The following is a 27942-nucleotide window of genomic DNA, read 5'->3' as shown; positions in this document are numbered from 1 at the left end:
GGTATCAAACCCTATGAATATAAATAAACACTTTTATTTATCACCATACTGATTACTCATTATTCATTGTTTCGGTTTTATCAACTTTATACTTGAATTAAAAACACTAGTTGTCCCATGCTCCAAGCATGTACACTATGTTTTTCTTAAACAATAGCTTTGCCATACACCAAGTATGCACTCTATGTTTGTCTATGATCCTTACTTTGTGAAATAAACCAATTGAACATAATTTCAATGATTCTAATTTCACACTCCCAAATCCTTATCGAAAAATGTGAGAATTTCAAATTCCTATCATTTATCGAAATCTGTTTAGATTTTAAACTTATATGCACTGACCCTCCTGTAATGAATATGTACAAAGTCACAAAGACTTGTCAACAGTCATTATAAGGTATTCCAATGGAGGTCAACTCCATGGAAACTAAGTCTCATATTCAAAGTACATTGCTTTGGACATGCTTCTTGCATTAAGTTTTCTAATCTTACACAGATAACTTCCACCTATGGAGACAACTCCATATTCTCATTTTGACTATCACTTCTGAATAAGAGATGCCTCTTTTCAGAATATGTCAATATGGTCCTTCCAAAATTAGCACTATACTTCCAACTGCCCCTGAGCAACCAATCTTTGGTAAACCTCAGATTGTCCTCGACAATTGCTTAATCATTTTAGTCATATCCAATTCTAGACCTTTTCCCTTCTTAATGCCTCTGGGCATTTGGAAAAATTTAGAAAGGACAAATATTATAGCACATGCAATCGATCCTGTACCCAAAGCAAATGGTACACGATTCATGATGTCTCACATAAAGACATGATTCTAGACCAGTCTTTTGCTACAATATTTTTATTTGCCATGTTTTCAAAATTTGACTATGAAGAGGGATGCCGTAATCATAATCGAACAATATATAGAATTTCCTTAAGTTGAACCAATCCAACATGAAATTCATATATATATTCTTGACTAAAGATGATTAAGGTCTCAATCTAAGCCTTTAGAACTGAAATGAAGTATATCCTCTCCCTTAATTATAGCAAAACAACTTTTTCAATCCCCGCAGCCTCACGAATTGAAACTTTTGTTTTCTATAATTAACACTGCTAACTTGCAACACTAACAATAATTATCATGCTCCCACTAACATGATGATTATTAGCATAACACTTATGCTCCCACTAGCTTTGACATGTACTCAGAAATCAGCTGGACTTCTATAAATCAATACTTTTTGACTTTCTTACCAAAGTTCAGATTTCTGATACGAGATGCTTTGATAAAACTTTATCAAAATCATACACCTTTCCTTAGATAGCATGCATGTGTGTCTAAACAATTTCAGAACTATGAAAAGGGATGTCGTAATCATAGTCTCAATTGTTTAGACCTTTTGCCATCTGCTTCAAATCTACTTGGTGGAAGTGTTTCCTCACCATCATTTTCATGAATCGGAGAGAAACCTTATGACCCTTAGATTTTATGGTGCATGTGTTCTTATCCATGTGAATCTGTCAAAACCATAATCACAAGACAAGGTTAGTGACAAATCCAAACTCATATTGATTAAACTTGTGCAATCTTAAATTCTTGCCATTTGGCAGCTCAGGTGCCTGCCATTGCTTCCAAGTAGTTGTGCAACCAATTGAGAACTCTCAGAACTCCTATGCAAAGCCAACTTGAATAGGCACAAAAATTTCAACACGATAGGTTATAAACCTCAAGTCGTGTGCTAGTGAAGGACTTTAGGTTTTATTCTTGATTAAGTCTTGAAGCTTTCAAGAGCTTTAAGACTCCCACTGTCCTCTTGACATATAAGACTCCTTTGTCAAATATTCAAGAGATAGTGTGGATTCTTTATCAAGACTAACACTTTACACAATTGGCCTAAGTTGGTCTCTGTTTTATCCAAAACATCACAACTTACCAATTTCAAATGTACAAGAGTAGATAACCTTTTACTCTTACATTTGACTAGTGTTAACAAACCCTCTTTAAGATATGTCACTCAAGTTACAATCTTGGAGTATGACTCTAAGAATTGTTTTGGAACGAAGTATGACTCATCTTTTTGATTTAACCATTTCAACAATTCATGACTCCTCTTCTTAGTCATAAGAATGCACTAAGATGACTTTAGAGGACCAATTGTGATATGGTATCTTAATCATTAAGATGATCATAAACATGATACTAAGTACTCTCCCATCTTTTCAGATTTGAGAAACTTTTATCTTTCTGCCATACTTTGATTCTTCTTATTCGTTCTGTCTCACATTGAAACTTCTCCAATGCTACAGACTTATACTTAAACTTATAAGTATAACCATATTTACTGAACTTAAGTAAATCATGACGAATAGTCTTCTTGATCTTTTGTGGTGGACTTGACCAGTGGACAAGAATGTGTACTCGATCCCTTAGTCCTTTCCTTATTCACATAAGGAATTAGTCTTAATTTTCCAAGATGAAAGTTCTCATTCATCATACTATACAACTTGCATGATTCCAAGTTTCGGTCCAATTGAACCTTGGGTGATGAGAATCTTTCCTTATTTGGTAATATTAGACACTACCACAACCGAAAGAATCAAATCCATTTTTCCAATATTGCTATCAATGGAATCTTATAAGCAACAACTTTTCACAAATGCCATTGTAAGGATACTTAAAATAAATAAAATCAAAACCTTTTTCTTTTATTTTAAAACTTCGCGGAAAAACTTATCCTTACAATCCATATGAAAACCTTGTTGTTATCTATTCCTAAGCAATATAAATATCATAACTCTTAAGTAATAGCCCAAAATTCTGATCACCGAACCATGCGATTGAAATCCATCTTCGCGATCAGAATCAGCATGTACTTAATAGAGTTAGACAATGGACTTTACCTGAAGTAGAGCCAAACTTATTGACTTTAACATCCTTAGGTAAATTTGGCAGCTTCGTAACCAATGCCCCTTCCTTTTGCAATAGTTACCTATGGACCCTTGATAATGGGACTATCTCAGACTTCGCCTTTCTCTTTACCATTGGGTCAACCGAGTTGACTATGGCCGATCCCTTTCCATTGGGAAGAGAGAGCTTTACTGGATATCCAATGTCATCATTGTCAATGTCCATAGCGTTTTAGGAAGTTGATCTTAGCAAATAGATAAGATCATTAAGGGTCTTGTCTTAGTCTGTTTCATAGGATTCCCAAAAGAACTCACTATGTGACTTAGAAAGTAGTTGAGCCACCAACTTTCTCAAGACTTTGACACCCAACTCTCCCGGCTTGTCAATATGTGACTACATCTCCAAGATGTGATCACACCTAGACCTTGCCTTGCCAATAGGGCTTGAGTGACCTTAAACTTTTTAGGAACTTGTGGGTTAGGGAGAATAATTGGAGGAGGTGAAAGAAGTATGATATCCATGGGACATCATCTTCATTTAGGAAAGCTTGTTTCAAGAGATTTGGGAAGATCATAAATGTCCAGACCATACATCTTTTTGGGAGATATTCAAGATAGTTGATTTAAAGTCCTTAATATGACACCCAATATGAAATATTAAGGCTAGGACCCAACAAACTATTTTATAACTTAGAAGAGGGATGCCGTAATCCAAGCTATAAAATATTTGAAGGTAGGTGAATGACGATTCACCAATTTCCACCATGAAAAACGAAATAATTTATTAGGTTTTAATTGGATTTGAAAGTCCTAGATCTTTGAGATTCATTGAACTGTTCAAAGGCATGTTTCAATCTCGAGTGTGCCCTTCAGGTTTTGTGACTGGGATGCCGAGGATCACAAAACAAGGTGTGAATAACCATGCAAATATACTTGGTACCCTTAATATTTACCCCTTAATCAGTGTGCCGGTTAACCACACACGCTCCACCGATACTATGATAAATATTAAGTTACCCTTTGCATACCTTGTTAAGTCCAGGTTAGTGTGCCGGTTAACCACACACGCTCCACTAACGACTTAAGCAAAGTGCAAAGTGTAATTTCATGGGTTAGCACCAAATTCACATTTTCCTAAGTAACTAAGATTGGGTATTAATAAGAGTTTAGTTACTTAGTATTTATCATTAATACTTTTAATGAAAGGAGAATTATAGTCCTTGTCCTACCCGTTCGGCTAACGACCCTCCACCAGTCAAGGAAGCGGTGGGTGAGAGTGGACACCCATTAAACTGGCATTTTATAGGCAGTAACCTTATACCCCCCTTATAGACCGGCTTCGTGAATGAGGCCTACTAACGGTAAGACTGACTTTACTCTTATACATATATATATAAATATTATTAACTTATAATATTATAAAGTATAAGGGTTGAATTTTAACTTTTAAAATTCTAAGGGCTAACTTGGAATTAAAGTATTCATAAGTGAAAACTTTTCAAATTCCAAAACTTGAGGGCAAGTTTTGAAACTATTCAAAACTAATTAATTCCATAACTTATGAGTTTAAAGTAGTTTTAATTAAAAAAAACTCTTCAAGTTCCATAACTTGAGGACAAGTTATGGAAGACTTTAAACTAATTAATAAAAAAAATAACTTTTTTTTATTGTAACTTATGGAACTAATTAAGGTTACACTTTTTTTTTTAATTTAATGAAGAGACTCTTGAACCTCCATAACTTGAGGACAAGTTATGGAGTCATAAAACCATTTAATTAGAACTAGACTCTTCATTTTGTAACCTTTGCCAACTTTTATGAGTTTTATGATTCTTAAATGTGACTTTTCATATAACTTGAGGACAAGTTACAAAAACACACTTTGGAATCAACTCTTAGATTAAAATGGATTGAAAACAACTATTTCACACAACTTTTCTATTAATCTAAGAACCTCATAAGAACAAGATAATTCAAATCATCAATCTTCAAGAAATTAGCATGAACATACAAACTAATACAAATCTTGAAATTATGACAATTATCTTAGAAATTGGATTAGCATGAACATTACCACATCAAAAACAAGTTTATAAGTCCAAAAACATCTTAGGGTAATGTTCCTAGTCCAATTCCAGCCAAAACAATCGAATATATGCATCCAACTCGATTTTTCAGCTACTTTTGCAATTATAACAAGAAAACAAGCCTAGGCTCTGACACCACTGTTGGGTTATGAGCATTCTAACACTCCTAAGTGTACATGCAACCCTAAATACCTTGGATCTATGTTTTCTCTATTATACATACAATTATGAACATCCAAGGTATTATCCTAATCTAGCATACAAAATAATAAATATAACAAGATAGAATACATACCTCTTTGATGTAGAATGTCTTCATGAAGCTTGAGTGCCTAGTGCCCCAAGTGTGACACCTCAAATGGTTCACACAACACCAAATACACTTGGAATAACTTGAGAGAAACTTGAACACTCCTTGAAATCGTCTAGCCCTCACACTCACACATTAGTGCACGATTTCTTGAGCCATGGGATTCTTTTATATGGTGGCTATTAGGGTTACACCATGTAACTCATAACTTTACCCATTCCTTATGCTCCATGGATTTTAACCTCCATGGAGTATCCATGGGTCACCCCATGGACTTAGTCCAACATAAGGAATCTTGGATCACAAGCCCACATATATAAGAATGAATGATTTACACAATCAACCCATATATTTAATTAGTCTCCTTTTGATCACTTAATTAATTCCAAATTAATTCTTGATCAATACTAATTAAATAACCTTATTAATATATTAGAACTTATAATATATTAACCAACCTTAAGTGTTATTTCTCTCATTATAGTCTATCCAAATGCATGATGCCATGCAACCCAAATGGACCATGTCGGGTCGGGTCAAGTCTTACCAATTATAGTTATGGACTTAGACATTAATCCAACAGAGATGTCTCCTGTCATCTGCCGGGAACAGTCGCTGTCGACATACCAAGGTCTGACGACATTCCTCCGCAACTGTCCCTGCAAAATAAGCAAGATCATTTAGATTTGGGGACCCAGGTCATTACTTTCCTGGGTTGACCCTTTACGATTACAGATTTACCTTTTGAACTTTTTGATTTTGAATCATCATTTAGAACACTTTCAGAAGATGACGATGATTGGTTGGAAGTTAATTTGGGCACCCACTGGTATTTAGTTTTTTTAAAAATCACAGGTGATTTTGAAACATTTTTCCTTCCCGTTTGGCTTGGGCATTTGGATTTTCTACCAGAAGTGGTTGAAGATCCAGATATGCTCTTTGACGAAACCGACCTCGGCTTAGCCTTGTTCGATTTTGGCAAACTATTTGTGACTTTATTATTGAAAACCTGTTTGTTCTTTTGAAAAACTGCCATTTTCTTGTTTTGATTAGCCTTCTAATCATCATCTCGAGGGCGAGACCTCGAGGATTTTCTAGTTAAAGACCTTCCTTGAGACTCGTTCTCTCCTCTTTGAGACGAAAAATACACAAATGCCATATTAGGACAGTTCCTAGCTATGTGACCGGCAGTACCACAGTTAAAACAAATTTGCTTATTATTATTGTAACTGGTACTGCCTTTGTCTGATTTACTTTCTTTACTGACACTTTTACTTTTCCCACAAGAACATGTGCAAGAATCAGATTGTGTGATTGATGAGGGTGAACCATGTTGTGTGATTGGTGAAGTGGATGTGCTTAAAACAGAAACATCGGTATTATCAAACAAATCATCAAATATATCGAAAAATTTTGAGTTATCATTTTGTGATGCAGAACCGTCACAAGATACATCATTTATTTTAACATCAGAAACAGAAGTGTTATCATTTGAAATAAAAACAGGCGGAGTTTGGATGACGACCACGGACTTTCTACACAGTCCAGTGGAACACTGGTAGGCCCGCAACCTGTAGGTGTAATGAACTAGAGTGTTCATTCGCTGTACTCCATCCCCCTCATGGTTGCCTTTAGGACATGTATGGCTAAGGAAACCTCTTAGCAGTAGTGTCCATCCCAATGATATTCTTTAGGCTAGGTCCCTTGTGATAAGTGTTTAGGGACGTAAAGTGAGGATAACGGGAACGGGTAATCAGGGTTATTGTTGATTGGTGAACTTAATAAGTTTATTATTATTGTGGGTTGAAAACCCTATATGCTCACCAGGCTCCCAAGCCTGACCCACTCAGCTTTTTATGTTACAGGTAGTGGACCCCGAGCATAGTCGGTGAACGATAAGAGATTATTGGATTATAGGCCAATAGTTGTAAATAACTGTTGAAAGGCTTATAATGTCTTATTTATGCTTTTGATCTGTATCGGAACATGACATCCCGAGGTTTTGATATGAAATGAAATTATATATTTCTTAAAGAAAGGTTTTGACAAACTTTTATCATATTTTGTTTTGGGGACCAATTCCGCAACATCTTTTAAAAAGATTTCTCTGATTTTATTTTAAAAAGCATAAATTAAATCGGTCTTTTCTGGCCGAGAAATTAGGGGATGTCACAGTTGGTATCAGAGCATTAGTTTAAGCGAACTAAGAAATTGTAGGATTTCTAGACTTAAACTTAGAATGCTAAGTGATGATTGTGAGATGAGTGTCTACCATATTTTAGACACAAGAACTAGTTTATTTTAGGAAAGATGCCTAAAATGCTTTTATGTGCTAAATGCTATATGTTTGCCATATATGCCATTAATTGTTCGGATCTATGGTCTGTTGCCGACCGGATCTGGAAACCTTATGTGTGTAGGATTCTAAATGTATCACTACGATAATAGAACTAACATATAAACGTTTCGAAGTAATAACGAAGACTTAACGTCTATCAAAAATAAAGATCTAAGATCACCTACGATCGGTGTATAGATCGAAATGGCGAGTACGCAAAGTGAATTCGGAAACGATAACCCGCAGCCTGAGCCAATCACGATGACTGGGGTGCAGGCAATGGTGCGTACGATGTTGGATCAACAGATGGAAGAAACAAAACGTTTACTTCAACAAAGTAAGGAAGAACTTACTGTGCCAGTACGTCAGGCATCTGTTCTTGAGGCAACTATCAGGGTTGCTAAGTCTATTGAAGAAATGATCAATGACAGGACCACCAAAAAGGTTGAAGTTGATAAAAAGAGGAAATTTGAGGGGTCTTCAAGGCCCGACAAGAGCAACATATTCTCAAAGTCTGGAAAAAGAGGAGGTAAAGGAAAATGGTGTGGGAAGTGCAAAAATAAACACTCTGGGAATTGTGACAGGAAGGTGAAGTGCTATAAGTGTGGAGAAATTGGGCATTACGCTAATGAGTGTACGATTCCCAAGAGGGTGTGTTACGTATGTAAGGAAGAAGGTCATATTTCTAAGGACTGTCCAAAGAAAAATAAAGTAACAACGCCAAGTACACCGCCAACACCAAAGGAATTTCAGAATATCCTTGACGAAGCAAATAACAATGCTACGAAGTAGAAGTAAATACTTGATACCCGAAGATCAAGTTATAAAGTAGTAATGTGAATAGTAACAAGTGGTTTAGCCTATTAGAGGCATAGTACAGGGTAAACTTGAACCTTTGTGTAATCGTTTCAAGGAAATAATATAAACCCTAGTTTTGTCATCTGATGAATTGAATGACTATGTGAAATTCTTGTATGACGATTTGGAGAACTGCGAGACAATACTTGGGACGAGTATGAGTAGGTGTGAATGGTAGTAGAGGCCTATACTACCGGAAGCACAGGACTCGTACTTGGATCAGGGAAAGTCACAAGGTTACCAAGGAGCTATTATTTGATTCCGTCTTGTTCTAGTCTGTCGTTACCATTGTTTCGGAAATGACTAAGAAGATGATTGTTATTCCGACCTTAGAGGTCATATCGAATCGAGTCCGACTAAGATGAGTATGTTACGTGGTTCAGAGAACCAAGTTCGATGTAGCATTTGACTTAAGCCAGAAGATTGAAGTGAAAGATGATCAAAGCGATCAATAGAAGTATCGCACTCATTGTTAAAGAAGTTGGTAGTTAGAAATGATACATGTTGAACTGTAATTGTATCACATTAGAACATGAAGGAAGGTGTAGTTTGTTCCGAAATTTGTCTCTAGGAGATCTGAGTCTAAGTAGTGCAGTATACAATGAGAGATCATTAGAACATGACCCATCGGTCTGTTACAATAAATGAAGGAAAGTACTTATTCCAAGAAAAAGAAGGAGTCGTCAATAAGGATATATTTTGTAACTCGAAGGTTACGATTGAAAGTCCTATGGAGATCTGAAGCTTTTTAGGATTAGCTGGATATTATCACTGATTTATCCAAGGCTTTTCTTCGATCGCGACTCCATTGATAGCTTTGACCCACAAAGGAGCTGTCTATACTTGGAATGAGAAGCATAGGAAGCTTTGAGAAGTTAAAGAAGAAGTTGTGTGAAGCACCGATTCTTTCGTTACCTGAAGGAGTTGATGACTTCACAATTTATAGTGATGCCTCTGGAGTTGGGTTAGGTTGTGTTCTGACCCAAAGGGATAAAGTGATAGCGTATGCATCGAGGCAATTAAAAGAGCATGAAAAGAACTACCCCACTCATGATCTGGAGTTGGCAGCGGTAGTATTCGCCTTAAAGATATGGAGAAGGAATTGAACATGAGGCAATGGCGCTAGCTAGAGTTACTCAAGGACTACGACTGTGAGATACTTTACCACCCTGGTAAAGTAAATGTTGTTGCTAATTCTCTCAGTTGGAAGGTAAATCTTGAAAAGAAAAGGCCAAGAGCGTTGAGAATTAAAGTTGTCTCGACAATTGTGGAAAGTATAAAGAAAGCTCAAGAGGAAGCTTTAGAGAGAAATGACCGAAAGGAGGAACGTTTGGGCAAAACGTTGGTGTTTGATACAAACGGTCAAGGACTGAAGGTATTCAAAGATAGGATTTGGGTACCTAAGGCGGGAGGAGTAAGAGATCTTCTGATGGAGGAAGCTCACAAAACCATGTACTCGATTCATCCCGGCAGTACGAAAATGTATAGGGATCTGAAACCCTATTACTGGTGGTTGACGATGAAGCTCGATGTTGCTAAGTATGTGGCCGAGTGTGTAACTTGTGCTAGGGTTAAGGCACAACATCAGAAACTGTATGGGAGTTTAGAACCTTTGCCTATACCCATGGGCAAATGGGAAGACATCACTATGGATTTTGTGACTAAACTGCCCAGAACAAGGAACGGTCACGACATGATTTAGGTGGTCATTGATCGCTTCACTAAGAGTGCGCATTTCATAGCAGCCAAAGAGAAATGGTCTATAGATAAACTTGCGAATTCTTACGTAAAGGAAATTGTGAGGCTTCACGGTGTTCCGTTAACGATTGTATCCGATCGTGACAGCCGTTTTACCTCAAGGTATTGGAGGAGTCTGTAAGAGGAATTGGGTACCAAGTTGTGTTTGAATACAGCTTACCATCCGCAAACCGATGGTCAGAGCGAATAAACGATTCAAACGTTGAAGGATATGCTGAGAGCATGTACCCTGGAATTCCAAGGTAACTAGGATGAACATTTACCTTTAGTAGAATTTTCCTATAATAATAGTTTCCACTCGAACATATAGATGGCACCTTATCACGCTTTATACGGAGAAAAGTGTCGAGCGCCGTCATGTTGGCTGGAAGCTGAGGAAAAGCAGTTTATGGGACTTGAAATAGTCCATCAGAATGCTGAAAAGTTGAAAGTGATTAGGGAAAGGATGTTAGCTACTCAAAAGAGCTATGCTGACAAGAAAAGACAACCGATATCATTCGAAGTTGGAGATTCGGTTTTACTTAAAATCTCGTCGTGGAAGGGACTTATAAGGTTTGGTAGAAGGGGAAAGTTGAGTCCAAGGTTTATTGGACCATTTAAACGCTCTTCAGAGGATCGAGAATCAAGCTTACAAGCTAGAATTACCGGAAGAACTAGAGGGTATTCATAATACTTTTCATGTGTGTTATTTGAGGAAGTTCACGGGAGGTGTGCCCGACATAATTCCCATTTCTGAATTAAGGTTGGATTAAAACAATAGGTTAATTGAAGAACCTGAGGCAATCGTTGACCGTAAGACTAAGAAGTTGTAACACAAGATGGTCGATTTAGTGCTTGTGCGTTGGAAACATATAAATGGGCCAAATCCCACCTGGGAAACGGAGAGGACATGGTGAGTCACTACCCGTAGTTGTTTGTCGATGTGTGATTCCGGGGACGGAATCATCCTAAGGGGGAGAGAATTGTAATGCCCGTGTTTCTAGGCTAGGCATTAATATTGACATTATAATCTAAGTTAACCTTTGTAACTCATTTTGAAGAAATGAAAAGGAATTATGTGAATTATGTATTTTATGCTTAATTATTAGGGTTTAATTAATTAAGAATAAAAATGAGCATCGAAATTAAATATTAGATAAAGCCGATATCTATTAAGAAACTTGTAGTGGGTGTGACAAGGATTACGGATATATAAAGAATACCGAAATCCGAGTTATAACGAAGAAGTTATGACCTGTCGAAGTTTCGCGACAAAACCGACACGGGGCCGAATGTCGTAAAAAGTGAGTTTTTGATAAACTACTTTTTAGCCTTAGTGATCTAAACGAAACTCGTAGTGCTCGTTAAACCGAGAGTAGGTATAAAAAGAACGCCCAATTCTGACTTCGTATGAGGAAGTTATGATTTTTCGAAGTTTCAGCTTAGTAGTAGACACCTAAAAACTCGAATTTTAGAGCGAATGATTTTTAGCCGACACGGGCTAAACGAGAATCGAAGGTCTCGTCATTTGTAGCACAACGGTAAAAAGACAGACGAAAACGGACGTCGGATGAAGAAGTTATGAATATTTAACGGATTTCTTGTCCCGGTCTGTTAAAAATAATAATTTAAAAATTAAATTCAAAATTAGCCGACGAAGTCTTAACGAAAGTTGTAGAGCGTACCTTTACCTACGTGTGCATATAAAGAACGTCAAAAACGGAGCTCGTATGCGAAAGTTATGGATTTTAGAAGTTTTGGCGCGAAAACCGGGAAATTTCGCATACGTGGACTTCGGCCACATCACCTTTGCTGCATGAGTGCCACGTGTCCGAAATATGCTGAGTCATCCGAAGCCGTGGAAGCATCCGAGGAGTGACACGTGCGCAGCCGAGAGTCCGACGAGTGTGCCTCGGTGGCGAGCCTCGCATCCGACGCGTGTGTAGTGACTCATCCATCCGAGCCTCGCAGAAGCCACGAGCCCACCCACCTCGGACCCGGACTTCGGTCCAATCAGAGACTGCCAGCGAACCCTTCGCATGCGCAGTCCACGTGCGAGCAGGTGCTGCAAGCCTTCGGATCTGCGCCACCTGGGAGCTTCTCAGCTGTCCGATCAGAAGCCTCCCCCTATAAATAGAAGGTTGCGAGCCTTCTCGGATATTTTTAAGAAATTGCCACTTTTAGCCCTTTTCTTCATATTTTCTTCATATTAACATCCCCCAAAGCCCCGGTATCGATTATAAGCCCCGGAATACGCCACGAAGTGCCCAAGAAGCCCGGAAAATTTATCTTTTCGGTTTCGAAGCCCGACCTTCGCAGAGCCCGATTTCTCAATAAAACTCCCGGTTTTATTAGAAACGATCGTTTTAGGAAACGAATTGCTGCCCGATTTTCATCTAAACATGTGAGTGTGTAGTTACTTTCATCTTACACCTAGATATGAAGTATTTTATATAAAATACGTGCTACGTGTAATTATATTAATTGTTTAATTGAGGTGACTGTTGAATTGATGTTTTATACAAGTTTTAAACTGTATATGTATTTTTATCTACAAATATGTTGGGTAAAACATGGGTAGATAGTTGATGTGTGATGAGATAAAATGATGAGAGGCCTCGATGTGATTTGAGATCCAGTCATCTAGCGGAGTTTGGATGACGACCACGGACTTTCTAGACAGTCCAGTGGAACACTGGCAGGCCCGCAACCTGTAGGTGTAATGAACTAGAGTGTTCATTCGCTGTACTCCATCCCCCTCATGGTTGCCTTTAGGACATGTATGGCTAAGGAAACCTCTTAGCAGTAGTGTCCATCCCAATGATATTCTTTAGGCTAGGTCCCTTGTGATAAGTGTTTAGGGACGTAAAGTGAGGATAACGGGAATGGGTAATCAGGGTTATTGTTGATTGGTGAACTTAATAAGTTTATTATTATTGTGGGTTGAAAACCCTATATGCTCACCAGGCTCCCAAGCCTGACCCACTCAGCTTTTTATGTTACAGGTAGTGGACCCCGAGCATAGTCGGTGGACGATGAGAGATTATTGGATTATAGGCCAGTAGTTGTAAATAACTGTTGAAAGGCTTATAATGTCTTGTTTATGCTTTTGATCTGTATCGGAACATGACATCCCGAGGTTTTGATATGAAATGAAATTATATATTTCTTAAAGAAAGGTTTTGACAAACTTTTATCATATTTTGTTTTGGAGACCAATTCCGCAACATCTTTTAAAAAGATTTCTCTGATTTTATTTTAAAAAGCATAAATTAAATCGGTCTTTTCTGGCCGAGAAATTAGGGGATGTCACATTTTTGAATTGCAAATTATGTTCTATCATGGACGCAACTACTTCACTCGACACATCAAATTTTCTAAAATTAAAATCTGCATTTCCAAATTTGTTTTTCAATGTGTCAAGCTCAGCAGTTAACTCAACAAGTTGTTCAGTTACAAATCAATAATTGGCACACTTATTGCTATACTCTTCCTGAAGTTTTCTAAAATCATTTGTTTTTGCTTCTAATTGAGCTTTTAGAGGTTTCTGTCCTTTCCTAAGTTGATACCTTCATATTTTAGGTCCTCGTTCTCTCTACGCAATAATTCTATATGCTCAAGTAAAATTTTGACATTATTAATGCATGTTTGAGAACAAGAAAACCAGCTTTCCACTTTCTTCTCAGGTTCTGGAGTAGAAGATACCATAAAGGCAAAATGCAACTCCATCATCTCTTCTTCAGGATCAACCTCAACTTTCTCTTCTGGCGCATCATCGATTTGAGTAAAGTAAGCACTCTCAGGTCCTGAAATATTCAGTGCCTGAATCTGGTCCTCCCAGTCAAAGGACTGAGCAACCACTGCCAGATTAGCAGTCTCACTGTTGATAGCAGCACTTCCACGACTATTTCCCACTGGAACCATTGTTCTATCATTACTTACCCTTATGTCTGGCTTCGGACACTCACGAGCAAAATGACATGGCTCGTGGCAATTGTAACATCGAAGCTTGCCCTTGTTAAACCCAGCCTTCTTGTCAGCATTCATCCCCCAGTTGTTCTTTCCTGTCTTCTTTGCAAATTGCTTTGCCCTGAACACTGCCATTGCTATCTGCCAAGTAATATCCATTTCTTCCACATCTTCTGGATGAATTTGATCTAGATCAGCAAATGAGAGTTGAGGTGGAAGCTCTCCAGCTACAAAAGCATTGTAGCAATTGACAAGTCCAGTGGGAAGAGCTAAGTTTTCATCGCTTTCTTTGGGATTGGGAGCAGAAACCATAACTGGTGCTTTGGAGGAGGAAACAGCTTGTGGAACAACAAAAGACTGACTTTGTGGATGAGACATAGATGATGAAGCAACAAATGGTGCAGCTGATGGAGCAACAAAGGTTTGATTCTGAGGTTGTTGAACGACAAAAGCTTGACTTGGAGAGGAGGTAAAAGATGAAAATGCATTATTTGAAGAAATCCCAAGATTTGCAGTCGAGTAGGAATTCACATGATTGATCTATCTTTGCTTATCATCAAGATCACAAACTTTGATGATTGCCATAGTTTCAGCAAGACTGAGACGATTGGGATCTTTTGTCTTTTTGATGACAGCCAAGTTCATATCCCATGCCTTCGGAAGTGAATTCAGCTGCTTTTTGTTTATCTCAGACTTAGTCACATAAATCTCAGCTGAACTCATTTCAGTGGTGAGTGTGGTAAAACGCTGCAACTGGGCTTCTAGAGTTTCTCCAATAACATAATTAAACATATTGAATTTCTGTCTTAACATGTCTTGGCGACTCTGTTGCATGTCTTCATTACCCTCATAGACCTCAATTAAAGCTTCCCACAATGTCTTGGCTGAATCATACTCTCTGAATCCTTGAGCAATATCATGAGATAAAGCCATAGTTAAAGTAGCCAACGCCCTTTCCTGTTCATCAACCTTTTCGAAGTCTTCATCAGTGTAATCAGCATACACTTTGTCAATTATTTGTCCATTTGCAAGATTAGTAGTGATTCTGACCGGTCCTCTAAGAATGCTTCGCCAAACCTTAAAGTCTTTCATCTTGATATATTTCTCGATACGGTATTTCCATTCCGGGAACCCTTCTGCAGATAACAAGCGTGGAATGCGAGTGGTTGTTCCCATGATTGAATCCAATTCATGATGAATGGCTGGGCTTTGAGAATCCATTTTTGTTGTTTTTGTTTTTGGCTTTTCAGAAATGAACAGATCAAAAACTTAACAAGAAAGATGCTTAAAATTAAGAAGTTCAAGCAGCTAAGGAGTTTACGACCGTACACTCCCAACCGCACACTCTTCAACCGTATACTTCCAACCGTACACTGTAGTTGTACACTCCCAACCGTACACTCAACTGCACACTTACAACCGCACACTCTTAACCGTACACTCAACCGCACACTCTTAACCGTACACTCAACCGCACACTCTTAACCGCACACTCTTAACTGTACACTCAACCGCCCACCTTCAACCTTCAACCGTACACCTTCAACTGAGCTCAACCGTACACTTGATTTTTAATCAAAAGCCTTAAATGTTGTTCAGAAACAGATACTCTATAAGCAATTTCGAATTATCTTCAAAACTTGTGAAGTTTCTCTGGCCGTACACTCACGAGGATCCAAATTGACACTGATTTGGCTCTGATACCAATTGTAAGTCCCGAATTCTAAGATCCAAATCAGTGATCAAATGATATTGCAATCAATCAGAGTGTAGAAGGAGTAGAAGAATAATTAAGCCAAGCATGCACACATTTATATCATATAAACGTCAAATACACCTTGGAAAACACACACATACATTACCCTAAGACTGACACAGACACCTACTATTTATAGCACACCCAACAGTACACGAGTGTACAGCCGCACACGCGTGTACGACCGTACACACATTTCCGGCCGTACACAGCCACACAAAGGTTACAACCACCATAACAAACCCCAAGACCCTATCAAGACTTATACAATATGGATGCCTAGCCCAAACCACTATATTAGGACCTATCAAAAAATGACCATATTACCCTTTTACAAAAATGTTAATAATAACTCTATTTGACATACATAACTTCAAAATTAACACTTTTATTAAAAAAATTATTTAAAATTCTCATATTAACACAAGTTCTAATAACAAACAATCAAAATTGCTTCAAAATAATAAAGTTCTAAACCCAAATGGTTTCCGAAATCCGTCATTTTAAACATAAAATAACAATCTTCAATTGTCTTCTTCCTAATCTTCGCAACAAAAGGGTTTGGTAGTTGCATCCAAGCTATTCCACCTCGGTAACAAATACATGTTTTTTTGTAAAATTTGAACAAACCCGCATGACTTCTGAAGAAGACAACTCCATGGTCTTCAACTCTCCATATCTACAAAGTTAAAAAAAACAAGTAAAAAAGAGCATTCTATTGATTTTAAAGAAAGACGTTTGAGGGACGAATATGGAAGATTTTTTTTACCGGTATGGGAAAAAATATTATTAAAATTAATGAAATGCTTGCAAGAGGTTGGAGAGATACAAAAGCTAATAAAAACAAAAGAAAACTACACAAAACAAACAATGTACTTAACCTCAATAACAATATGTTTTCACCACCACTATCCAAGCAATGTTTTAAAACCCGGGTTTTTAGTTGACCCGGTGTGATGACCGGTTCATGGGTCAACCGGATGAACCGCCGGGTCAACCCGGTTTATAGTCTTTTTCTATTTTTATATATTTTTAGTTTCCTTCATAATGCATAAACATATAAAACCAATAATTTGATGTCCACAAAGTTTAAACATTGAAAAACATTGAAGAAACCGCAAACGGCTCGTTGTTTTGGCGTTCGTTACTTGTATCCAACTATCCAAGCCCTATCAAAACGGGTCAATCCGGTTTTAACCGGTTCGACATAAGCGGTCGAACAGCGGTTTAGGTGAAACCCGGCCGGTTCGATCCGGTCCGTATTTTTACAAAAAATCGTTCTCAATTGACCCGCCTTCTACCCCGGGTCATGGTCCAACCGGTTGAACCGGCCGGGTCGACCCAGGTTTTAAAACATTGCATCGAAGAGCAACTGAACAATTGAATGGTGTCTTCCAACTAACAGGTAAAAAAAACTCAAGGGCAGGTACAAAAGTTCAGGGGCAATTTCGTCCGAAATTGAGTATCTACAACTTGAACCGGACAAAATAACATAAACTTGACAGGTACTAAACTGGGCAGCAAAAGTTTGCTTATTTTAGTCTCCGAAGAACCAACGAGGATGTTTATCATAAACTGGACAGGAACAAAAGCTTAGGGATAATTTGGTCAAAAAATGGAACACATTATCAACATTAACAAAGAATGTTTAGCCTCCTAAAGTTGATACTACCTTTAACTGATCTGAAGCATAACCAATAACATCTTAAATTAATCATATTCTAACATGTTCCTTTTAATTTAAAACCAGCAAAAGGAAACAAAATACACAAGGTAATTGACTTTCTTTGGGCAAGATCGATCAAGAGGGCTAAAGACATAGCATAATCAACCATTATCTTCCCTCTATATCGTTAAAAACTTTTGAAAATTGCTGGGAAGAGTTTAATAAACATACATTACAAGCTACCTGATTAATTCTGCAAAAATATTGCAAATCGGTAGTGATTACTGATAACTTCAAGCTATTCAAAATTATAAACATATGAATTTACAAAGCAACAAATGCAGTTTAAGGCATCAAATCGAAATTAAAACATATAAATTAAGATATCGTTCAGCTAATTGAAGAGATGCATATTCTGAAGTTTAATCATTCCTGGTGATGATAAGAATCAAACGGCACTTATAAGAATTCAATGGCTGTTATAAGAATTCAATGGCTGGAGAAGTCATATGGCATCAAATCGAGGATGAAGAATCGATAATCAGTTTGTGTTTACAATGGATTGAGATGATTATACGAAGAAGTTGATAATTATTTGAAGAATGCAAGAACAACTTGAGAATGTAGATAACGAGAAATCTGGAGTAGCAAGCCGTTCCATGTAGGGTTATTTTCGTCAAATTAAGAAAAGAGAAGAACGTGTTCTACCGAGTTCCACCTATTTGGGTAGGACTACTTTTTTAGTAAATTGTCCCATTGGACTGGGTCAAATTTCATTTAGTTATTGTTCCAAACACGCCAAACACTATGGGAAGTTTTTTAATTATGTTAGTTCCACTTAGTTCTCCTCGCCAAACTGGGCCTTATAAATCCATCAACAGTTTTTGTCCTATGCAAATAGGAACCGTAAGGGCTACATGGTTCCAAAATCCAAAGACCATGTTATAATTCATTGCTATATCTTGCTTGTTTTAGCAGCCACCCACAAACATGTGCTTATAAATAATAAAAGTAGGCCGTGTACGCGGTGAAGCATTAGATGACAAAAGAACGGACCTTCAAGGCCCTGGCATAGCCCTGTCCTCAAAAGACTGAGAATTGTGGACCATCATTTTCCCTTTAACTCCACACCCCACCTAATTAAAAAAACAACCCAGACCCCCTCTCCTTTACCCCTCCTCCCCTATTTAGAAGATCGTGTCATTACCTCCCAAATCTAAAACCACTAAGCACCTTCAAACATACAAGTACCTATGCACAATGTACAAACCACTAAAGAATCATACACCTGAATTCAGTTGTTTCGGGTGAGGGAGAAAGTTGCCTTTTTCGAACCCATTCCTAACAATGGAATAATGAGAATGTAGGAAAAGACAAGGCAACAAAAACACTTAATCATCACTACTACCATTCGACCACATACAAACTTATAAACTTTCTTCTTCTTCTTCTTCCATGGGAGAACACTAGGCAAACTGGACCACCCGATAACACTATCCTCACAAGTTTCTTACTTTTTCAGCTCCAAACCCGACCCATGATCTGCTTCTTTTGTTTCTTTTGTTTCTTTTGTTCTTGAATAATACTTTCTTTATAACCACATGACTTCGTGATGGGTTCTTAGGAGACACTTTCTTCAACCTCCATTCATTATCGATCTCCTTTTCTGTCTGCAAATCTCTCCTTCCTGATTAAAAACCTGCATTTCGTGGGGTCCTGTTTGATGGGAAAATGTCATCACTTTAGCGGTTGAAGATTCTTTTTTTTACTACAGTTCAGTGCACTATTAAGTTTTATTCTCCATTAACTTCTCACCTCACGCAATATAGGGTTATTGGGAGGTTCTGAATTGGTTTCTGCTAGATTTGATATTTTTCCTTTTAGATTTTAAGTTCAGAGAGATCTTAGAGTAATATTCGTTTACAGAGAGAGAAACATGGAAGCTAGAGAGAGAGAGGGTTTGGGTATTAATCATAATAACCCATCTCAAGCTAATCGGCTAATATCACCTTCCATCTTCAGTTATGGAGGTTTGAATTCTTCAAACGCTACAAGGAATGAGAGCTCAGATCAACGTCGTCTTCATCTACTTCAGAGAAACGATTATGGTGGATTATTGCAAGAAGAACAAATGGAAGCGTATAGAGAAAGAAGAAGAGAACTTGACCCAGATCCAGATCCAGCTCCATCTCCAGCTGAACCAGTGTCTGAAACACGGCCACCACCACCGCCACTGCCACCGCCTGATGTGGCGGTTCGATACCGGGAATGCTTAAAGAACCATGCTGCCAGCATGGGCGCACATGTTGTCGATGGGTGTGGGGAGTTTATGGCTAGTGGAGAAGAAAATACTCCAGAAGGTTTAAAATGCGCCGCCTGTGAATGCCACCGGAGTTTCCACCGACGAGAGGTGGAAGGCGAGCCATCCGCCACAAGGGTACCTTCGATGTCGATACATAACCCACCACCTCGATCTACGACAATGCAGCCACCTCATCATCAGCAACAACACCTCAGGTACCACCACCGCCAGACGCCGCCAATCATGGTGGCGTTCGCTGGGAACAGTGTTGCACCGACGGAATCATCAAGTGAAGACCTTGACATCTACCGGACACACGCCGGTCGACACATGATGGAGCAGCCATCAAAGAAAAGATTCCGAACAAAATTCAGTGAAGAACAAAAGGAAAAGATGCATGATTTTGCTGAAAGAATAGGGTGGAAGATTCAGAAGCAAGATGAACAAGAGATTCGAGAATTCTGCAATGAAGTTGGATTGAAAAGACAAGTGTTCAAAGTATGGATGCACAACAGCAAACAAGCCATGAAGAAGAAACAACCGTAAGATTATCATTAATTAATCTCATGATCTGATCTCTACAGATTAATTGACCTAAACTTTTCCTGTTTTTCTTTACCTATTATTAGCATAGGATTTTAGGCGATATATAGCCAATAGCAACACTACATACATATATTTTAATTTATGCCTCCCAAGATTTTAATTAAGATCAATATTGTAGTCTCGTTTGACTAATTCTTATGATATATTTTCATCTTTTGATCAATATACCATAGAATATTTCTATCTTTTGATGATCAATATGTCATGAAGTAAGTATTAGGCACCAACAATAGAACATAGGGTTAATCTAATAATCTAGTAACTAACAAACTATTTTTTTTTTCACGAAACACTATTAATTAAAAAAAAATGCTATCAGAAAGTAAATTGTTCACAAAATTAATACCATTATTTATAATGATTTTAATGATAATTTGTGGGGGAAAATCAGATAATTCGTTACTTGCGTTATTTTTTGGAATGAATAGCGTTTTGTATAGAAACAAATAATTGGTTACTCATTTATGACATTAATCCTAATCCTAAAACATATCTATGTGATGATGCTAATAAGACACAAATACTAACAATTTATGATAAATGATTAATTTAATAGAGGAATTAAGGATCTAAACCCATTAAGTTCTTCAATAATAGAAGCTTAATTTCTCCCCAACATTAACAGTACTATTACTTGTTTCCTCTTGTACTACATTTCGTCAAAGAGCTTTCACTGTGCATCCTTCAATAATGGGGCCATTTTTAATAATATTAAAGAGTTGTCCCCTACACACTAATGCATGTACTCTAGAATTCGATCAAACCTCAGATACGCTGTAGATATGGAGATACGTGTTTACAGAAACTCAATAATTTATATGATTTATGAGCTATATATATGTGGTTCTCTAGGTAGTCTGACAAATATAATTCTGAGCTTGTACCTATGGGTTAAAGACAAAATATGCTTCACAGTTTAAATATTGAATATAACAAAATATAGATATATAAAACTTAACTTTTAGAGAAGAAAATATGAGAAAATAGCTCCAAGAAGACTTGTATCAGCCATCAGGTACCAAGCATGCCATCTGCAGCCCTAATAATGGTAATAATAACAATAATAATATAAAAACATTTTAAGCATCTAAATATAATTTAATAATAAAAGTTGAAACCCTAAACCATTATTGAGTTAATTTTTTAAAGGGGAGAAGGACAACTACCACTAACATAACTTAAACGATTCCACGGGTGATACGATTTTTAGAAGGAAATCAAAGCAGTAAAAAATGCTCAAAAAATAATTACCTTACTTCAAGAGTGTCGAATACAATTGACATCGGCCCCACATGTCTAGTGTAACAAAGTTGGTTCGTGTGGAGATTTTACATACTGCTTCTTGTTTTCTTCACAAGAGAACATAATAATACTCCTTCCATTGTGTATACTAAAGTTTGCACATGTTATATGACTAGACTAGACTAGAGTAGACTAGATGGGACTGAGCAGACCTTCTAAGGTTATTTTCAATGATGAGGTTGAAATTTTATTTACATATTTTGCACATATGAGAGTTCAAGGGCAAGTCCATATCCCACTTTGTTCCACATTTTTAGTTCATTGACATCGGCCCCAGTCAGTCTGACTATACTCTTCAAAAGCAAGCCAAACACTGTACAACGAGTTGTCTCACATGTCTAGTGTAACAAAAGAGTTGCATGACAACATAGTCATATTAGTTTGGAAACAAATGATATAAAACCAAAAAAATAAATATATACCAACTATACTCCTTTAAGCGAAAAAGGAAATTATCGAAATGCCACCTTTGGCAATGTACTATTATATATATACATCTTATTAACACTTCCAACAGGAAGTTAACATCGCGTATTATAACTATATATTTATAAAACAAAGAGCTACAACAATCTATGATGTATGTATATTCTACCAACAAAAGTATAAAAACAAGAAAGAAGAAACCTCAAGGAGAACGAAGACAGCCATGCATCATAGTAATGATCAAAAGAAGTTCATGTTGAATTCTCACATATAGCATTAACTAATTCCTCATTTTCTCTCCTAGATTCGCTGCAGCATCTGATGTCTTCTCCTTAGCAACCTCATAATTTTCCTTAGCTTTTTCCTTTGCATTCTCCGCAGCATCAGATGCTTTTTCTTTCACAACATCATATGTTTCCTTACCCTTCTCCTTCATTGAATCCTTTGTAATCCCAGATTCATCAATCTTATCTTTAGCTGCATCATAGGATTGAGATAGTTTTTCTTTAGCTACATCATATCCCTCGGATGCTTTGTCTTTAGCTACATCATAGCCCTCCGATGCTTTTTCTTTGGCTACATCATAGCCCTCGGATGCTTTGTCTTTAGCTACATCATAACCATCGGTTGCTTTTTCTTTAGCTGCATCATAAGCATCTGAACCTTTATCTTGTGCAACACCATAAGCTTCCATAGCCTTCTCCTTCAATTTCTCATTTGCAACATCATAAGCATCCGATGATTTCTCCTTTGCAACATCATACGCTTCCTTACCTTTCTCCTTCGTTGCATCTTTTGCAACCCCAAAAGCTTCCTCAGCCTTATCTTTACTCTTATCATAAGCATCAGAACCTCTCTCTTTTGCATGATCCGCCACATCAGACGCCACGTCAGCGGCTGAGTTGTACGCATCTTCTGCTTTGTCTTTACCCTCTGACACCACTCTATCAGTTGTCATTCGTATTTTTTTATCCGCATTATCATACGCTTCAGATGCTTTATCCTTCATTGTTTCTTTAGCATTTTGGGCCATATCTGAACCTTCATCATATGCATAATTCCCTTTCTCTTCTATTATCACTTCAGCACCACTAGTCATTGATTGAACTCTTTTCATGGCTTCATTTGCAAGTCCAGAAATGTATGCATATGCTTCTAATCCAACCACCTCTCCATTTTCTTGAGCATCACCACCACAGCCCATGGCTTGACTTGCTTTTTCAGATGCCAAGTTTCCCACTTTTTCGGTCTTTTGAGACACGTACTTTGAAGTTTCTGTAAACAAATAGATAGGATTAATTAATTACATGATATTTGCATGTGGATGAATGTATGTATGCATATCTGTAAATACGATTAATACCAGCAGCAGCATTGTTCATTTGGGTTGTGCTTCTTGATGCAGCATCACTAGCTTTATCCACTGCATTCTGAGCACCTTCTTTGACACCATCCTTATTTAAACGAAGACCCCTAATATGTTCATATATAAAAGTTGGTTATTAAATTAAGACAAAAATAACTCAGAAGATGGACAAAGTGATGATAATGAACCAATGGAGAACATTGCTAAAACCTACTTCTACTTGTATGTTTCAATTGTTACCAATTTTTTGTATATATATATATATATATATATATATATATATATATATATATATATATATATATATATATATATATATATATATATATTGATAAAATTAATTCAATTTTAAAATAACATCTTCTACATAAAAGTCGTCAACCTATCTTAATTGGGATGCCAAGTAATTGATCCTTGTCAGATGTTTGCAATACCCTAATTTGATTTTTCCTAATCAAATCTTAATTTTGTTATAGTTCAATTAGCATCATTAATAAGATGGAAGTATCAGAAGCGATGATTCTGATTTTGGATTCTACTTGCTTAATTACCAATCTTGATGCATTAATATATGCTATTCCATCATTACAATTACGGAGAATCAAATTTCATTATATGCACAAATTAAACTGTAATTTGAGAGTTTATCACAATTTCAGTATTAGTCAAGACCTGTTAATCCAAAAGAAAGCCATGAATTTTGAATCCCAATAGATACCCCACAATACATGAGATTTTTTCATAATTCCATTTATTCAAGTTCCTAATTGTAATCCAAATTGAAATTTATTAGTTCATGAACATATTATAAGGCAATTCCATCCACGAACAAGAAACCCGAAGTTAGCAACTAGCTTACTACGATAATGTTTCTTAATCAAAATCTTAAGAGTAATCTTGAATCTCTGATTTTAAGAAAAGGTTTTCAAAGAACACAAAGTGTAAAATTCCTGTAATTAAAACCTAATCTAACATGTTGATTATATATTGAAAAAAACGAAGATATATTGCTTACGTGGTGACTTTTGTCATGGCCCAATCTGCCCATGTGCCACTTTTATCCTTAGCCCCATCCACAGCACCTTCGGCCTTCACCTTCACATTCCCTGCCACCTTACTCGCCTTATCTTTCACGTTCTCGACACCCCTCTCCGCCGTGTTAGAACTCCGGCATACCGTCGCACTCGCCGTCAGCCATAACACCATCAGAACCACCGCCTTTCCCATTGTTACTTCACCTTGATGATTTTCTCTCGATACAAAACAGCAACCGGAGGAACTGAAATTCTTTTAGAGAACAAAGAAATTTGATAGTATTATGATAGAGATTTTGAAATTCTTGGGAATGGAAGATGTTACGTTGAAAGCGGTGAGGGACGGTTGACCGACTACATTTGGCAACGTGGCGGCTTCCACTGTTCTTCATATTTCCGGTTGCGCTGTATTCCCGCCACGTTTCTCTCTTTCTCTCTCATACAGTCATTTTCTCTCTCACACAATTTTGGTTAAAATAATCCAGGATAGGCAAATGTCGACGAAACCGGTAGTTAATAATACCATCACAATACACAAATGATGCTAAGAAAATCATTATGTTGGTTATTATTATTTTTCTGTTATTTTAATTGTTTTTTCTACGTATGTAGAAAACATGATTTAAATTTAAATTTAAATAAATAAATAATCAATGTTGACTAACACGTTTCTTCCGGTTTGCCGGTTTATCGGTTTGTCTTATGTTTGATGTTTGGTGTGGCTTGTCACATGGCACACCATTTAATTAGGTTAAATTATGGATTGTCTCATTTAATTTGGTCTCTTTGTTATTGGTACTGAAGCAATTCAAAAAACAAGCTCGATGGTTTCCAAATCAAGACAATTAAGCTCCATTTTTTTGTACAAAGCAAAAGAAATCAACAAAATGGTAGATGCTATTGTGATGATGATGCTAATTAGTCTTCGATTTTATGGGCAAAGAAAAAGTCAGTTAAGAGATTTTTTTAGATGCCCTAATTATATAGTTAAGAAATGATTGAAGTTTTTTGAATGGATTGATGAGATAGTTTCCAAATAATGATACATAAGGTTTCATGAAATGCACATAATGAAGAAGAATAAGTGTTGACATAATGTCCTTTGAACACTCTTTTTCTTTGTTTTTTAACTTTAGTATTAACTATTAAGGGACATATCTAAGTCACCATCTCTGTGTTTTACGTATGGCCATCTTAAAGAATCTATTCATGACATATATCATAATATCTTCCATGATATTTCTTTCTAGTTTGAAGTATGATCTAGTTAAAGCATTTTGAGATCTCATTCTCGACCAATGTTTTAAAAACATGTTCGAACCGATAATCCGGGAAGAGAACGGGTTAATAAGCATCAGTTTTATGCTTATATATTTTTGGGCAGGAGAGCACCGAACAGTTTTTGTGAATATCCGGTTGAACCAATTGTAATAAACCGGCCAAAACTATTTAAGCCGTTGAAGATGACTTGGACTTCAATGTTCGGGCTAAAATCTAGAGTATGGTCTTAATAACTTGAAGGAAAATTAGTCCACCCCATTTGAACCAAAATAACGCAACAACGTAACTATTGATTTATTCCATCGATCGATCACGTGTTCGTTCTCCTACACCGATGTATTTTATTCCTTCTCCTACACCCCACGTCGTCCATAACAACATCATCCACATCTACAAACAACGTGTAACGACTCAGATTTTATTTATACATACATCTATAAGGATACATCAGAAAAAAATGTGGAATTCTATAAAATTTAAAACACTTTAAATCTCAAGTTTAATCATTGGTTTACAATAAAATCTATCTGTTAAACAAGTAACAAGGAATGTATAGAGAAATAAACTACTCCTAATCTAGGTCCTTGTGCTACAGTCTTCTCTCGTAGCACTGTTGCTACCTCAACCTGGAAAACGTGAAACATTTACTACATTGTGGTCTGGTGAGTTATATTATAATATGCTTTTGTTGACGTATCTCACCGGAAGAAACGTCAAAGGATAACGAAATCGTTAACTCGGTAACGGCCCAACAAAAGCCCATTACTCGACAAGAGTCGGGAGCGGGCCATAGTCCATAATGTGACATCTCCAAATTCACGGTCATTTTAAAATTTTTATTTATGCTTATTTAAATATCAGAGTATCCACTTTAAAGAATAATATTGCGGAATTTGTTCCCAGAAAACATGATAAAGATATTATCAAAGCATTTCCGAAGAAATGTAGTTTGTGTATATTAAAACATTGGGATGTCATCGTCAATACAGAAACATAAGCATAAACAGACCTTACATTCATTTACACTAATGATTTACATCTTCGTAAATCTCTCAGTGTAATGTAGCTTCGTATCGACACCTGTGATACAAATAAACTGAGTGGGTCAGGTTGAGAAAAATGGTGAGTACATAGGGTTTTCAACCCACAATAATATAACTATTATGTTTAATCATCAAAAAATTAACCAAACTTCTCATCCCCATTATGTTCATTATTTTTAAGGATCTACCCTAATAATCATCTATCATTCATTCATTTATTCCTAAGGATTGTCCTAAGGAATAGGCACAAAGTCCATCGCTGTCAGGGTTTATTTATCAGGCACTAAATCCATAGTTGTCGATGTTATCTATTAGGCACTAAATCCATAGCTGCCAACGTTCATTTGTAAGGCACTAAGTCCATAGCTGCCAATGATCATCTATAGGGCACTAAATTCATAGCTGACAACGTCCATTCATAAGGCACTAAGTCCATAGCTGCTAGGGTTTTTAGAATACATCTGGTGAACACGCAGTTCAAAAACACCTACAGGTTGCGAGCCTGCAAGTGTTCCACTGGACTGTCTAGAATTGTCTGTGGTCGTCATCTATACTCTGTTAGATGACTGGATCATCGTTTCAGTCAAGGCTTCTCATCATCTTTCACCTATCAACATCTATATCATCTTTCATCTCTCATTATCCATATCATCTTTCATCTACCCATCTTTACCCAATATATTTATAGGTATAAAAATACATATACAGTTTAAATCAAGTAAAACATGTATAAATTGTTCATCCAACATAGATATCATAAACACAGATAATAAACACATATAGAATGTATTAATATTAAATACTTCATATCTATGTGTAAGATGAAAGTAACTATGCAATCACTTGTTAAAGAGATGACTCGAAATTCGGGCAACGCTTCGCTTCTAACAATCGTCTTTTTCTTCGACGAAACAAGGGAGTTTAGCGAAGAACCGGGCTCTGCGCGGGCAGAA

General features: G+C 36.9%; 1 protein-coding gene and 1 pseudogene across 1 annotated transcript; one reads left to right on the top strand and one right to left on the bottom strand.

Moving 5' to 3' along the window:
* The first annotated feature begins 18899 nt into the window (after positions 1–18899).
* LOC145108926 (zinc-finger homeodomain protein 6 pseudogene) lies at positions 18900–20703 on the top strand (annotated as a pseudogene).
* Positions 20704–22371: 1668 nt separating this feature from the next.
* On the bottom strand, positions 22372–24985 carry LOC145169083 (late embryogenesis abundant domain-containing protein / LEA domain-containing protein). Its single transcript, XM_079087657.1, has 3 exons — positions 24647–24985; positions 23629–23738; positions 22372–23540 (listed from the first exon to the last, which is right to left on the bottom strand). The coding sequence occupies exons 1-3, from the start codon at positions 24856–24858 to the stop codon at positions 22546–22548; spliced, it is 1317 nt and encodes a 438-aa protein (XP_078943783.1). The 5' UTR covers positions 24859–24985; the 3' UTR covers positions 22372–22545.
* Positions 24986–27942: the final 2957 nt, after the last annotated feature.

Source organism: Lactuca virosa, chromosome 4 (genome assembly GCF_052849685.1).
Source record: "Lactuca virosa cultivar CGN04683 chromosome 4, Lactuca_virosa_CGN04683_v6, whole genome shotgun sequence".
Lineage (NCBI taxonomy): Eukaryota > Viridiplantae > Streptophyta > Magnoliopsida > Asterales > Asteraceae > Lactuca > Lactuca virosa.
The sequence above is the reverse complement of the archived record's forward strand: the minus strand, read 5'-3'. Positions and strand labels throughout refer to the sequence as shown.